The sequence below is a fragment of the Eptatretus burgeri genome, chromosome 4 (assembly GCF_056783735.1).
Source record: "Eptatretus burgeri isolate ZD-2024b chromosome 4, Ebu_testis_v1, whole genome shotgun sequence".
In the NCBI taxonomy this organism is placed as follows: Eukaryota; Metazoa; Chordata; class Myxini; order Myxiniformes; family Myxinidae; genus Eptatretus; species Eptatretus burgeri.
The window spans coordinates 77,977,121-77,993,799 of record NC_140964.1 but is presented as its reverse complement, the minus strand read 5'-3'; the positions used below and the strand labels follow the sequence as shown (position 1 = coordinate 77,993,799).

At 49.5% G+C, this 16,679-nt stretch overlaps 1 protein-coding gene across 12 annotated transcripts in view; it reads left to right on the top strand.

Annotated features, from left to right (window-relative positions):
* The window catches only part of LOC147028432 (nuclear receptor corepressor 1-like), a 319,774-nt gene that overhangs the window by 207,860 nt on the left and 95,235 nt on the right, over window positions 1-16,679 (top strand). For all 12 annotated transcript variants that reach the window (XM_085878838.1, XM_085878839.1, XM_085878836.1 and 9 more), the window contains 2 exons: window positions 5,508-5,643; window positions 5,778-5,879. In XM_085878838.1, the coding sequence (XP_085734964.1) occupies window positions 5,508-5,643; window positions 5,778-5,879 (238 nt within the window). The remainder of the gene's footprint in view (window positions 1-5,507; window positions 5,644-5,777; window positions 5,880-16,679) is intronic.

Sequence of the window (16,679 nt, the reverse complement as noted above, 5' to 3'; positions counted from 1 at the left end):
AAGAGCAGCCAATAAATAAAATAAAAACCAATGTCACCCGCAGTGTGACCCGTATCTTGCCAAAAGGTGACCACGTGTGACTTCTTTAAGGTCACACTGAGGTGAACAGAGCTGCTATCCACCAGGAGCGACTCCTTGAGGAATATCTGCCTACGAGAGATTCCGATGAGAATCGTTTTACAGAGTAACCATGAAAAATATGCATTTGCCTCATAACGTCACCAAATGACGTCATAATGTCTCAAGCATGACATATCTAGAAAGCACTCATCGAGGTGTTCAATTTGAGGTACTCCACGATATGGTTCCTAAAACTTGAAAATTTGACCTTGGGGTCAAATATGTTTGACCTCAGGCGCTAACCATGAAGGTCAAGGGCAATCGCCACCAAAAATTAATCAGCTGAGCGCCAGACCATGAACTATATTCCCATGAAGTTTGAAGACGATCCGATCAAAATTACTCAAAAAATAAGGGTTTCGTCGACTCCCCTGATTTGCGACAGTGACCTTGACCTTTGACCTTTGACCTTGACCTTAAAATTTTTATGCGCTGAAAGGGACCTTTATAGGCCTCTGATATGCGAAGTTACAAAAATTTCCAATGATAACTGTGCTCTGCAGAGTGATTTATACGTGATTACAGACCAAAAAAAAAACATATGAAGGTCAAGGCCAATCGCCACCAAAAATTAATCAGCTGAGTGCCAGACCATGAAATATATTCCCATGAAGTTTGAAGACGATCCGATCAAAATTACTCAAAAAATAAGGGTTTTGTCGACTCTCCTGATTTGCGAGTGACCTTGACCGTTGACCTTGACCTTCAAAATTTTGTGCACTGAAAGGGACCTCTATAGGCCTCTGATATGCGAAGTTACAAAAATTTCCAATGATAACTGTGCTCTGCAGAATTTTTTATACGTGATTACAGACAAACAAACAAACAAAAAAAACATACAAGCTGACTAACATATCTTGCAAAAACTTCGATTTGGCAAGATAAAAAAATTGTCTTTTCCTGATCTGGATTCAGAGCTTCGCCAAAATTGAATCAATTAATCCTTGTCACGCAACCAAACTGCCCTACAATATTTGTCCGATTCCATCTCTAACTTTTTGAGATATCGTGCTGTATATCTTTTTTGGCCCTATTTCTCAATGGTGAAGAATCGCTTTAAATTTCTCGTATCTGGAATCGAGATCTTCACCAAAATGTAATAATTTTGTCCGTATCACACACCCAACCCCTCCAACAAATTTTGTCCGAATCCATCCAAAACTTTTTGAGATATCTTGTTCACAGACGCACAAAAAGGTAGACACAAGCAGACGGTGAGAACATAACCCCGGTCCACACCTTCGGTGGCATTGTAGGTGATCAGCCGATGACGCTGGGAGCTATAGGCCCATCTCACTGCTATGTGCAACCTATAAGCTTCTGGAACAGTTCATCCATCAAAAGATCACCCCATTCCTCAGTCCATCCCTTCTCCAAGAACACACTGGCTTCAGACCTCAACACAGTTGCTGTGGGCAAGTCCTTGCCATTTCCACAAACATTGAGGCTGGTTTTCACTACAATCTTAAAACCGAGGCCACGTTAATAGATCTTTCTTCAGCCTATGACACTGTGTGGAAATGTGCACTGATGCCCAAGCTGTCCCTGTGACTGCCACACGTCAAACTACTTCTGTGGCTGCGGACATTAGCTCTCCCTGTGGCTGCCACATGTCAAACTACTTCTGTGGCTGCGGACATTATTGATCAACAGAAGGATGAAGGTCTATCTACGAGGCAATGTCAGTACACCAAGAACACTTTACAATCGTCTCCTATGGGGTAGTGTTCTTGTGCCAATGCTTTTTAATATCTGCACAAGCGAAATTCCCCACCATGACATCACAGAAATTTACATACACCAACAATATTGCCTCGACAACACAGGCAAAGTCTTTCCACGATGTCAAAGCCATGCTGACGTTTGACCTGTCAATAATGGCTGAATACTTCCACAAGTTGAGACTGTGACTGAACCGAACCAAGTCCATCATCTCTGCATTCCATCTTAACAATTGCAAGGCACACAATACCCTCATTGTTACCGTCTGCAGAGCTAATGTGCACCGTGATCCAACTCCCACCTACCTCAGAGTGACCCCTTACTGCTCCCTAACTTACCACGACCGTCTCTGTGAGACTGCCACAAAAACAAAGATGCGATCGAACATTATCTGTAAGCTCGCTGGCACAAGTTAGCATGAAAAGCCTCCATCTTTCCCATTTCCACCTGATTAACAGCTGATTCTCAACAGCTTTCTCAACACGGCCTTCTCAACAGCTGATTCCTGTGACCAGTCTGGGTCTCAAGCCATCACACCATACTCATCAACACATATCTTCATTCAGCAATGAGGGTAATCACTGGAACTCTGAAATCAGAGTTCAGTGGGTACCCCCAGTTCAGTGGTACCAGTCCTTGCAAATGCCGCCCCCACCCCCTTCCCTCCGGCAAGGACGAGCAACATGTGGAGAGGTTGTCCGAATAAACAATAACCAAAATATTACTATCCACAGAGACCGGATAGGTGTTCTAACTCTCCACATGATCTCCTGAAACCCTTTCTGGTCACAAGCTCAGCACCTCCTACTCAACGTCAAAGAATCTTGGAGGAAACCATGGGCTGAAAAGACCATTTCCAATAAATACATAGTTCCCAACCCAACTATGTCTTGCTTTTCCTGCCAACCTTGTTTCAATTTACCAATGAGCATGTGGACAACCATCAACAGGATAAGGACCGAACATGGCTGAAGTGGCTACCTGATGCACAAGTGGCACCTCAAAACCTCGCTTGGCTGTGAATAGAAGCACTGACCAAACCATGGAGCACATCATAACATCCTGTCCCCGACACAAGTTTTAGGATGACATCTTGGAGTTAAACTTTCTCTCCAGCAAGATATGGAACTGGCTAGGGGACTTACAGCTAAAACTGTGACGACTGCTTTTGCTGAGCCATATGAAAGAAGAAAGAAGAATTGATAATATGGATGGATTTGATTATGCGTTGATAAGAGTATTGTTACGGCTGTGGAAATTCGCAATACACCATAAAGGTCCCCAGCTCAGTTATGATGCTAAGTTTATGTGCAGATAGGTCCCCACCGTTGTTTAAAGGGATTTCTTCGTGTTCACCGGGCTGCGACCCTTTGAGATAGCCGTTTTTCTTTCGCTATCGTTATTTTGGCCTGACAGAGCACGCTACGACCCTTTCCACCGCAAAAACCGTCCGAAAACGTCGAGCAAAGGCCCAGTGAAAAGAAATTGGATGACGCGCGAGTTTTCCCACCGTTTTTGCGCCGCCAAGGCTGGCACGAGAAGCGGCGAGGAGCTCGCTCGCGATTGGTGGACGTGGGGCGTGAGGCGGTCGGAGTGAGGGCACGCCCCTTTTCGAGAAGCTTCTCGAAGGGAGGTGGAGCCAAAAACGGGGAGGAGCGAAAGGTGGAGCCCCGCACTTTATAAGGTGGACCGCACGTGGGCTCTACCTCCTCTCTTGGTGGTCGGGGTCGAGTTCTCTTCTCTTGGCGGTTCAGGCAGCTCGTGTTCAGTTCAGTTCGTGGTGGCTGCTCGTCGAGCTCGCAGCTCATGTTCAGTTCAGTTCGTGGTGGCTGCTCGTCGAGCTCGCAGCTCGTGTTCAGTTCAGTTCCTGCCTTTTGTCGCCAGGGTGCGGTTCAGTTCAGTTCGTGGTGGTTCTTCTTCGAGCAGCTAGTTCGTGAGCTCGGGCTTCTTCTTTTCTTGGGACACGGATGGGAGGCGCCGCTTTGCCAGCTCGGGCGCGCAAGCCTGCGCACACGAGAGGAGAGTGCCGGAGAGAGCTCACCGACCGTCGCACCATGAGGGTGCAGGTAACCAGCGTCGGTCTCGTGGGCCCATTCGGTCATCCACGGCCCACGGCCATAAAGGTTTACGAACCCCGTCTACCCCCTTGCCTATGAGGGGGTCATTTCTTTTGTTCTGTGTGAATGATGTGGCGCCGTGTCCGTAAGTAGAACCTGTTTAAGTGACTGTACACTATAAGCATATTCGGTGGTATTGCTTTTGTTTCCATGCTTTTTCTGTATATTGTATGACGGCCTTGGCTGTACATACGTGCTGTATAAATAAATGTGATTTGTTTGAATGTATCCCGTTCGTCGTGTCCTATTTCCCCTTTGAAAGTGCCATCTTGCATCGTGGAATGAGTAGTGGGTTTTGAACACCCGAGTAAAGAAGAATCACTGAACCGTCGAGGTCGGCGATAACACCGCTCGGTTATCCCTGTAGCATGGAACGAACCGCTTCAGCAGTTCGTGTCCTAAGCTGACCTGCGGCGTGGTGCAACCCCTCGGTAGGTTACCCGCGTGGGTATTTAGGTATATCGAGATTCGGAGATTCACCCTATTTCGCGTGGTAGAATGCGGACTGGGTTGTGGTGAGGTTAAATCCCCACCCTTGACTCGCTCCTGGCGGTAGTTCCAAGGAGGGTCACGACTGAATTGTCCGTCCGGTGGGCGAGCTGCTACTATTCGTGGAAAGCGGCAGTTCGCACGCCGGTGGGCGCGAATTCGTAACAGTATGTTTACTGCTATGAGAAACACGTTGCCATCTGATGTTTCGAACATGAGCTCTTCAATGGAACACAAGAGCAATTCAGCATCTTTACTCAGCTATAAATCGTCACCATGGTGTTTCATTTGCGTGCAGGTCAGTATATCAGTGTGTGTGCCATCCCTTGGATGAGCGTAAAGCCAGAGGACATCTCTGCCAACAGTGGTTGTTGATGGATGTTAAAATATCCTGTGGTGTCTTTCATGAAGAGTAGGCAAGTTATCGGCGCAACCTAAATAAATGACAAATTCTTGCCCACATCACCTTGTCGAACATCAGGCTTTGCTTGGGAATCATTGATGAAAAATGTCAGATGATGAAAAACCTGCGATAAATACCTTCCCTGGCTGACCCCACAAGAAAGTAGAAATTATTGGGGATGTTGAGAAGTATATTATAGTGAAAGACACTCATTTTACCATTATAGCATTCCTTTTTGTATGTGCATCACTTGTGTTTACATGCAAATTCCTTGCCACAGAGGGGTTTCCCTTCAGGTTTGGGTGTCATCAAGGCCTGTGTGCATTATTTCTCGTACTGCAGAATTTGATGGAAACGTAACATGTGTGTCAAACCTTTGATAATACACAGGTACTTTTTGGCTTTCTCATTGCACAAAGTCATAAATTTCAGTAGAAACTATAAGTCGGTGGAAGATCGAGCACAAATTTGTAAGAGACGATTTGCAAGGTATAAGAATATTTTTAGAGGTAGTCTGATCATTTGCATCCTGTTTCTACCAATGTAACTCCCAACATTCATCATTCTGCCATTAAACTCACCTTTGCCAATACATTTTTAACTGAGCAATGTTCTTTTGTAATATAGTTAACATCTTGATGTTCTTCTGTGTACAGCAAACCATTCCAGCAGATGTGCTGTACAAGGGTACCTTGTCAAAGTTATCAGAAACTGGCAGTGCCGGAGAGCGCCAGTCTTCCAAAGCGCACATTTTGTCCGACAACAACATGATCCCCTTATCGGCTCACACCTGTAGGTTTCTTGATGGGGCAGAAAGGTTTCATTTTATTTGTTTTTTCCTTTTCTTGCTTTTTGTGGTAGACATTTTGAGACACTGAAAGGATCCATAGCTCATGCACCACGTGTTGTGTCGATTCTTGTGACAGCCATTCAGAAAACTGGTGGGGAAGGAGTTCGTAGTCCCCATGCACGAGATTCGAGCACCATCAAGCGGACCTATGACATGATGGAAGAGGGTGTTTACGAAGGTGCTTGATGTATAATTATGTGTTTTGTATATTCCCGATATATTTTTTTAATATTATCATTTTGCCTTTATGGAAGGCATTTGGAAAACGATTACCAGCAGCAGATCCATATTTGTAAAGTCAAATCGTTCAGTGTATTGCTGTGCAGAGAACGTATCACAGTCGCCTCCCATTAGGCCGATTCGTGTCGAAGTTATTTTGTTGTAGTAACTGCAAAAAACAAGAATACAGTTCCGTATACAAATTCGGTTTTTGCCATTCTTTTATCACAATTCGTCTGAAAGACATTTTAATGAGTGTCCTATTATAAAGTAACAAATACTTCACACAACCTCTGTAACATTTAGAAATGCACAAATGTTTTTTGTGTAGACGTTTTTAAATGCCTCATAACAAAATGTGGATTTAAGGTGGAAATGCCTTTTCAGAACAATTTTGATTTTTCTTTTTTTCATTACCTGGCAGTGTTCTTTTGTTCAGGTAAACACGAGATCATGCACATAGTGTGCCTTTGAAATTACAATGTAGTGCATGTTTGAGGCGTAATGATCATAATGATGCTGTTCTTTGGTGGGATCATGAGGTCATGATCAAAGTAAATTTAACCACTTTGAACAGGTGCAGGGTTTAACCAGCTGGTTTACATTAGATGTTTTCATTTTCTCTCCTTTTCTCTCCTCTTCCCCCAAACCCCTCGAGTGCGAGTTTGCGTGAAGTGCTGGTGATGATTTTTAAATCCCAAGGACATTGTTCTTTGTACTGGCTTAGCATACATATTTGCAGTACGGTTCACAATCACAAAGAATCACAAGGAATCACCAGGAATCTAGACACAGACTGTTCTATACCTTCTACCAGCACCACATATATGTTTAGTACGTGTGTGTGTGTGTGTGTGCGCGCGCGCGCATACACACACGTACTACACATATTTGTGGTGGAAATAGCACCACCTTTGGTGGTAGCTGGTATAACAAATCATCTTCATAATATAATGGAACCTTCTCAATTATATGTGTGTATATATGTATATATATATATATATATATATATATATATATATATATATATATATATATATATATATATATATATATATATATATATATATATATATATATATATATATATATATATATATATATATATATATATATATATATATATATATATATATATATATATATATTGTTGCGGATTCGCGCCCGCCGGCGTGCTGACGGCCACGTAACCTCGAATCGCGGCACGTCGCCCACCGGACGGACAATCCAGTCGTGGCCCTCTCGGACTAACGCCGGGAACCAGTCACGGAGTGGACCTTTCGGTCTCACCCCCGCGATCGAGCCAATCAGCCCCCGCGTGGGATAGGGGTTGCTCGCCAAAATTCGATCTACCTAAGTACCCACGCGGAGGGTAGACCGGGCGATCGCACCTCGCCGCAGGTCGACTCGGACACGGGCCACTTAAGCGACCCGTTCCGTACTATCAGAATAACCGAGCGGTGTTATCGTCGACCTCGACGGTTCGATTAATTATCGGGCGTATTCAGCCCACTACCAACCCTTTACGTGAAGCAAGATGAGGATTCAATGGGAGAAATGACGAAGCGGGAAACAGTTCAACACAAAGCACATTTATTCGCGGCACACGGAAGCACACATATTCAATTCCACCAAAAGCACACAAAAAAAACACAATTCCATTTACACAAAAAGCAAATATAAAGCGAAAACACAATGCCATTTACACAAAAAGCAAATAAAAGCGAAGACAATGCAGAGCTAATACCGACTACCGAGCACACGGCAACACTTATACAATTCTACCTCACAGACGGCGCCGACAACACATACCCAAAACCAAGGAAAGAATACCCCCAAGAATGAGGCGGGCCTGAGGCCGAGACCGGGTCGCGCCTACCCGTCTGGTGATGAGACGCGGAGCGGCGATGGCGCCGCAACTCCGCGGACCTTGCGGACAGTGTCTGGCAGGGGGTGGGAAAGGGGGCCCCTTGGTCGCACTATCTCAGCGCGGGGGAAACAGGAGGGGCTGCTGATGCTCGGGGTATAGAGGATCTTTATTATGTGCGACGAGCGTCTCCACCTCGGCCAGGTCGCGCTGTCGGCCTCCCTCGGGTGCAGCTTCCTGCACGACGCGAGCACCCCCTCGTCTGGTGTCGCCGCCTTTCCACAGCTCCGTCCCCTCCGTTCCGCACACGACGAGCAGCTCCACCGCCCGCGAAGTCTTGACCCTCTGCTTCCGACTCTCCTACTCTCCGCCTCTCCGCCTCGGGACTCTCCGACTCTGGACTCTTCTTTGGACTCTTCTTTGGACTCTCCCCTTCTCGACTCCAACGCACACGACGAACACGGTCCTTTTATCCCCCCGTAGCTTCGCCTTTGACCCCCTCCCTTTGACCTTTCACCTCGCTCCCCATTGGCCCGAGAAAAAGTGGGCGTGAAGGCTTTTTGATCCACAAATTTGCATATATCGATCGTCCTGGAGGCGGGGCCAAATCGCCCCTCGCTCACCGATTGGACGGCAAAAAGTGGGCGTGTGTCGTTTTTGATCCGTTTTTGAAGCACAAAATCCGTGATTTTGTACACGCTGTTCGACGCGCGCCCTGCACGAGTCCAACACCGGTACCCACAGCGGGGCAAGAACGGTGGCGATGCTACGGTTGCGAGGTGTGACGTGAAGGTCGTGGCGGTTGTGGTGAAGCGGTGGTTGTGGTTGGTGGTTGATGTTGTGGTTGTGGTGGTAATCATGGCGGTTGGTCCAAAATAAAGATAGTAAAAGAAAAACGGCTATCCTGAAGAGTCGCAGCTCGCATAAATGACATGTATTCCCACTAGACAACGGGTTTGGACCTAACTACACATGTACTTACCGAGATACCTCACCTAAGGGACCTGAATGGTGGTTTGCGAATTTGGTAACCACAACACTACCCCCTCCCCTTTTTACAGACTCGTCCCGAGTCGTCAAATTTTCGTGTGCCATCATGTGTAGTTTTCCCCTCGTACATTTTACCTACGGATCCCTGAGTGCGACATTCATGGTATTCGTGTCCCCAAAATAAATAACCTGAGGGCTGCGTAACTACCTAAACAAACTCACTCACACGGACGACTTAAATAAAATTGCCGGCGCTAGACAGACATGCCGGGGGGGTGCACTCATATTTACAGTACATCTTAACCTTAACTTACAAATTTTACACTAAACCATGGCCCAGGATCACTGAACTCTGCAAAAGAAAAGCAGTTAGCAGGGAGCCAGGCTGCCCGCATGCAGTCTCTGGCTCAAAACAATGCAGGTGACAGGGAACGTGGCTCGCTGCTCACACGCAGTCCAAGGCCTTCCCTTTTGAACTGAACGCAGTGAACCACAACGGTGCATGGGCTGCACAAACGCAGTCTCCGTGCCAGCTCAAGTGGCACACGCAATGAACACAACGAATGGATGGATGAATGGATGGACCGAATGCAGTGAACCACAACGGTGCATGGGCTGCACAAATGCAGTCTCCGTGCCAGCTCAAGTGGCACACGCAATGAACACAACGAATGGATGGATGAATGGTTGGACGCAAACACGGTGCACGGGCCGCCACTGCAGGCCCGTGTTGTAGCTGCCAACAGGGCAGTTCTTGCAGCTTGCAAACTGCTGCCTTGCGGATCCTGGCGCACATGGAAATGAACAGGGGGGGGCAAAGCAAAAATTGAACGGGGCTGGTGAACGTGGGCAGTGGGCATGGCATGGCAAAGGTGAGCAGGCAAACACAGCCCGCAGAAGAAGGCCGCTGCAGGCAAACACAGCCCGCAGAAGAAGACCGTTGCAGGCAAACACAGCCGGCAGATGAACTGGCCGGCACAGGCCTTGAAGCAAAACACGGCCAGCCGATGGCACAGGCCTTGCAGCAAAACAACAGCTGCCGATGAAGTTGGCCGGCCTCCGCCTCGAAGAAAAACACGGCCAGCCGATGAAGTTGGCCAGCCTTTGCCGTTCAGTGGAGGTTGGTGGAGGGAGTGCGGTGGTGCTGGCCACTTGGAAGGCGGGCTCGGACCTACCTACCTGTCTCCCTCCCACCTATCGCCTTTGCCTGTCACTGTACATACCCACTCTCTTAATTTGTCAAACCCCAATTTAGCCCTAACTTAATTTTTTTTTCTGTTGTTTTTATTTTTACTCCCCCACTATAAATCGTCCCCTAACCCCCTTTATCGTCCTTGTTCGGCTAACCTATCCTGTCACCTAGCCTACTCCCAACCCCTACGTTCCCTTCCCGGAGGGGAATAAGGGAGAGCTAACGTCCTGTGTCGAGGCCCAACGAAGCCTCAGAATGGCCTCCCCAGAGTTCGGCGATCTATACACCAAGTGGGTCCAGCGGCCCACAACGACAGCGAGGGGATGGATGGTGCGGAGGGGTACATCTCCTAATCTACCCTAACCATTTAACTGTTAAACTACCCCGGGGCTTTCAACAAGCGCTTCTCGCTTAAACTATTGGTTCTAACAACCCAGATTCCCGTCGCCTGTGTTGGTGTCCTCACAATTCCCGGGCCTCGCCCCCAATTTTCTCTCTCTGTGCCCTCACACGGTCTCCTGGCTGGGACACCTGGCTCCCTTTGGCAGCCACGACCCTCTGCCCAATCTCCCGCTCTGGTCCCCCCGGGCACTACACTGCCTCCGAGCCTACCAGCTCCCTAACACCGGGAGTGCCCCCATGGCACCTCCCCTGAAACGCACACGTGGCAGGCCGGCCTCCCGGGCCCCTTTCCGAGGGTCACCCGTGCCCACAACACTGCCCACGCGGCTAATGGCGCCCCGGGCCCCCGCACCAAGCAGGCGCACCCGTGCCCACTACTCTATCCCGGCCCCCCATGGGCCCATGGCCTACCGCGGCCGACTAGCCTGGTGCCCGGGGTACCCACTCAGCGATACTCACCTTTCGCAGCCACGCTCCCAAGCCCGTCAACAGGGCTCCTGCACCCCTCCAAATGGGTCTCGAGCCTACTTTCCCACCAACAACAAAACAACCTCCATTTTTCAATTTGACTAACCCCCTAACTCACTTTATACCGACCCCGGGGTCCCTTGGGCGGGAGTCACTCCTCCCCCCAATCACTCATCGCACCATGCATTCCCCATTCACTCCACACACACAGACCCGCTGGCCTCACTCACTCACAAGTACTCACCTCACAACTCTCCAACTCTTCAACACACACACCGCTGAACTCTGCCATCCTTCTATCTACATCCCCTAACTAACTCGTGCTCCCACGTCGTCCCTTAAACTAGTAGCACGTTCCTTTTAACACTACGTAGCTAAACTACGTCAACTCTACACATTCACTGTCTGTCACTGTCTCCTAATCTCTTTAATCAATTTCCCCACCTAAATCTGGCTACAATCCCTCTAACTAATCCATTCCACGGACTCCATGAGGACTTACCCCTGCCCCATGAAGTCGGTCTAGCTAAGCTAACCCTTCCCCCTAACTAGTTTTCATCCTGTGCCCAGGTAAGGGGGTCTTTCACCCCTTGCCCAGGAATCCTGTGCACCCGAAAGTGAGGCTTGCTTTTTCTTTTTTCTTTTCCATGCGCAGCACCTGCGCGGCAACTCAGAGCTCGCGCACTTTGCACCTGGCCGTGACGTCATGCAGCTGCACGTGTTCCTCGTCCCTCCTTGGACGGTACCATCCGGCAGAGATACCCCTCCTGCCGGATTCCAACCACACGTGCAGCCATGACGTCACCGTGCGCATAAAAAAAAAACACAAGCCCCACGTCTCGAGGGGTTCCCCACGCGAACACATGTGCTTTGCCCGTTGGAGCTTAACACACACGATCGCGTGGAGAACCCGTCCGGTCCAAATCCGTCATCCTGCCTAAACTTTGTCCGTCCGCGGGATCGGCAAATCCACCGCGTGCGTTTCCGGACCGGGACTTCACTCTCGCAAGCGAGCACGCGGTGGTCTCGTGCGTTGCACAGCACGAACCGCGTGCTCACTGCTGGGTGAACCCGGCACGGTCCACGAAATAGCTACAGCCGTACTCGGCTTTCTCTCCTCTGTCGCCGTCTCCGTGTCCATTCCACACACGCATACCTGCGTGTTACGACGCACACAGTCCACTCCATCACATTCACACCGGGAGACGCGGCTGCGTGCTCCCGCATGCCAACCGACATCTCCCTCACATACCGCTCTCTCACACACACGGTCTCCCTTGCACACAGCGACCTTGCACACGGCCGTTCACTCACGCGTGCCTCACTACTCACACAAACCATACTACTCACACACGCGGGGGAACTCAACCGCTGTGCCTCATCCACACTGGCCGTTTCCTCCACACACGCGGGGGCACTAACCCGCGGTGCCTCACTCATACTGGCCGTTTCACTCACACACGCGAGGGCACTCACCCGCAGTGCCTCATTCACACACACGGCGACACTCACACACGGTGCCTCATCCACACACGGCGTGCTGGGAAGCACGTACTCCGGCACCATCGCCACCACACCAATCACACACGGGGTCGCTTCCACACACGGTGCCGCACTCACACCTTGCACCACACACACAGGGACAACTACACTGGGGATTCGTGTCCCCACAAGGGTCTCTGGGGCCTCTATACCCCCCAAGCTCTCCGTGCACCCGTCCACAGCACTCCTCCTCTCAACCTCGCAAAGCACGACCGAACTCACCTGGTCGTGACTCGCCTCGAGGGGGCATACTCCCTCCCCTCGTTCCTGGAGGAGGCCATCCAGGTGCTCGCACTGGGTCTCCACCCAGTCCGCCAGCTCACCCCCATTATCCTCCACTACCTCTGTGTGTGTGTGTGCGTCACTTACCCCGTCTTCCTCGTGTAGTCTTTCCTCTATTTTTTCTATCTCCCGTGTCTCTGCCAACTCTTCACCCTTTACCTCCCTTGTCTCAACTATTATTTCCTTTGTCACGGCCTTCATGCCCGCCTGCAGGCATCGGCCCATGTTCTGCGTCTCACCCCGGAGCTTTTTCGTTTCTTCCTTCATGTGCTTGTTCATGCCTTTCATTTCGTTTATAATTTCATTTGCGTTTGTATCCATCTTTTCGATTATTTGTTGTGCATTCACATCCATCTTTTCGTTCATTGCCGCCAGCATGGCGCATAGCTGGGCCATGTCGGATGCACTTGAGTGAGCTGTTTCGGCAGGGGTTGGGGAAGGGTCTTGGTGGAGAGGGGGGGGGAAGGTGTCATACACCGCGGCCGCTGCCGCACCCACCTCGGGCCCTGGGTTCAGTTGGGCGAGTCCGTGTTCCTGCACAATCAACATTTCCTGCACGGGGATTCCATCCTGGACCATGGACTCTACATTATTACACATATACATTTCTAATACCCCCGGCTCCCGCTCGCCTTGAGACGCCATCTTGCTTCTCGTGAAGGGTTAATTTAACTCGCTCGTAATTTGGAGGGAATCGGGGGTCGCTTCTCTCACCCCTGGACCGATTCCCGTGAATTTAGCCGGAGACAGGAGAGCCCTGTTTCCTGTTCTCCGATACCAGTGCCGGGAGGAGGGCGATGAATTTGTATCGCACGACCTGACGCCAGTGTTACGGGTTCGCGCCCGCCGGCGTGCTGATGGCCACGTAACCTCGAATCGCGGCACGTCGCCCACCGGACGGACAATCCAGTCGTGACCCTCTCGGACTAACGCCGGGAACCAGTCACGGGTGGACCTTTCGGTCTCACCGCGATCGAGCCAATCAGCCCCCGCGTGGGATAGGGTTGCTCGCCACCCGACCTACCTAAGTACCCACGCGGAGGGTAGACCGGAGCGATCGCACCTCGCCGCAGGTCGAGCTTCCGGACACGGGCCACTTAGCGACCCGTTCCGTACTATCAGAATAACCGAGCGGTGTTATCGTCGACCTCGACGGTTCGATTAATTATCGGGCGTATTCAGCCCACTACCAACCCTTTACGTGAAGCAAGATGAGGATTCAATGGGAGAAATGACGAAGCGAAGCGGGAAACAGTTCAACACAAAGCACATTTATTCGCGGCACACGGGAAGCACACATATTCAATTCCACCAAAAGCACACAAAAAAACACAATTCCATTTACACAAAAAGCAAATATAAAAGCGAAAACACAATGCCATTTACACAAAAAGCAAATATAAAAGCGAAGACAATGCAGAGCTAATACCGACTACCGAGCACACGGCAACACTTATACAATTCTACCTCACAGACGGCGCCGACAACACATACCCAAAACCAAGGAAAGAATACCCTCAAGGATGAGGCGGGCCTGAGGCCGAGACCGGGTCGCGCCTACCCGTCTGGTGATGAGACGCGGAGCGGCGATGGCGCCGCAACTCCGCGGACCTTGCGGACAGTGTCTGGCAGGGGGTGGGAAAGGGGCCCCCTTGGTCGCACTATCTCAGCGCGGGGGGAAACAGGAGGGGGTTGCTGATGCTCGGGGTATAGAGGATCTTTATTATGTGCGACGAGCGTCTCCACCTCGGCCAGGTCGCGCTGTCGGCCTCCCTCGGGTGCAGCTTCCTGCACGACGCGAGCACCCCCTCGTCTGGTGTCGCCGCCTTTCCACAGCTCCGTCCCCTCCGTTCCGCACACGACGAGCAGCTCCACCGCCCGCGAAGTCTTGACCCTCTGCTTCCGACTCTCCTACTCTCCGCCTCTCCGCCTCGGGACTCTCCGACTCTGGACTCTTCTTTGGACTCTTCTTTGGACTCTCCCCTTCTCGACTCCAACGCACACGACGAACACGGTCCTTTTATCCCCCCGTAGCTTCGCCTTTGACCCCCTCCCTTTGACCTTTCACCTCGCTCCCCATTGGCCCGAGAAAAAGTGGGCGTGAAGGCTTTTTGATCCACAAATTTGCATATATCGATCGTCCTGGAGGGGGGCCAAATCGCCCCTCGCTCACCGATTGGACGGCAAAAAGTGGGCGTGTGTCGTTTTTGATCCGTTTTTGAAGCACAAAATCCGTGATTTTGTACACGCTGTTCGACGCGCGCCCTGCACGAGTCCAACACCGGTACCCACAGCGGGGCAAGAACGGTGGCGATGCTACGGTTGCGAGGTGTGACGTGAAGGTCGTGGCGGTTGTGGTGAAGTGGTGGTTGTGGTTGGTGGTTGATGTTGTGGTTGTGGTGGTAATCATGGCGGTTGGTCCAAAATAAAGATAGTAAAAGAAAAACGGCTATCCTGAAGAGTCGCAGCTCGCATAAATGACATGTATTCCCACTAGACAACGGGTTTGGACCTAACTACACATGTACTTACCGAGATACCTCACCTAAGGGACCTGAATGGTGGTTTGCGAATTTGGTAACCACAACAATATATATATATATATACACACACATGTATGAAGATATATATATATATATACAGCTCTGGAAAAAATTAAGAGACCACTGCAAAATTATTAGTTTTTCTGGTTTTACTATTTATAGGTATGTGTTTGAGTAAAATGAACATTTTTATTTTACTCTATAAACTACTGACATTTCTCCCAAATTCTGAATAAAAATATTGTCATTTAGAGCATTTATTTGCAGAAAATGACAACTGGTCAAAATAACAACAAAGATTCAGTGTTTTCAGACCTCAAATAATACAAACAAAACAAGTTCATATTCATTTTTAAACAACACAATACTAATGTTTCAACTTAGGAAGAGTTCAGAAATCAATATTTTGTGGAATAACCCTGATTTTCAATCACAGCTTTCATCCATCTTGGCATGCTCTCCACCAGTCTTTCACATTGCTGTTGGGTGACTTTATGCCACTCCTGGCGCAAAAATTCAAGCAGCTCGGCTTTGTTTGATGGCTTGTGACCATCCATCTTCCTCTTGATCACATTCCAGAGGTTTTCAATGGGGTTCAGGTCTGGAGATTGGGCTGGCCATGACAGGATCTTGATCTGATGGTCCTCCATCCACACCTTGATTGACCTGGCTGTGTGGCATGGAGCATTTTCCTGCTGGAAAAACCAATCCTCAGAGTTTGGGAACATTGTCAGAGCAGAAGGAAGCCAGTGTTCTTCCAGGACAACCTTTTACGTGGCTTGATTCATGAGTCCTTCACAAAGACAAATTTGCCCGATTCCAGCCTTGCTGAAGCACCCCCAGATCATCACTGATCCTCCACCAAATTTCACAGTGTGTCTGAGACACTGTGGCTTGTAGGCCTCTCCAGGTCTCCGTCTAACCATTAGACGACCAGGTGTTGGGCAAAGCTGAAAATTGGATTCATCAGAGAAGATGACCTTACTCCAGTCCTCAACGCTCCAATCCTTATAGTCTTTTGCAAACCTCAGCCTGGCTCTTCTTTGCTTCTCATTGATGAAGGGCTTTTTCTTGCTTTGCACGACTTCAGCCCTGCCCCGAGGAGCCTGTTTCGAACCGTCCAAGCCGTGCACTTCACCACAGCTGCCGTTTGCTATTCTTTTTGTAGGTAACTTGATGTCATCCTACGGTTGTTCAGTGACATTCGAATAAGTTGGCGGTCATCCCGGTCAGTGGAAAGTCGTTTTCGCCCTCTGCCAGTCTGGAGCTTTGTTGTCCCCAATGTCTGCTGCTTGACCTTGTTCTTATGAACCGCCGTCTTTGCAATTTTAAGGATGGAAGCAACGTGACGCTCACCGTTTCCCTCTGCCAGTAAAGCCAGAATTAAACCCTTCTTTTCCTCACTCAAAACTTTTCTTTTCAACTCTTTTGGCATGGTCAATAGTTATTTTTTTGATTCCAATTACTTTTGAG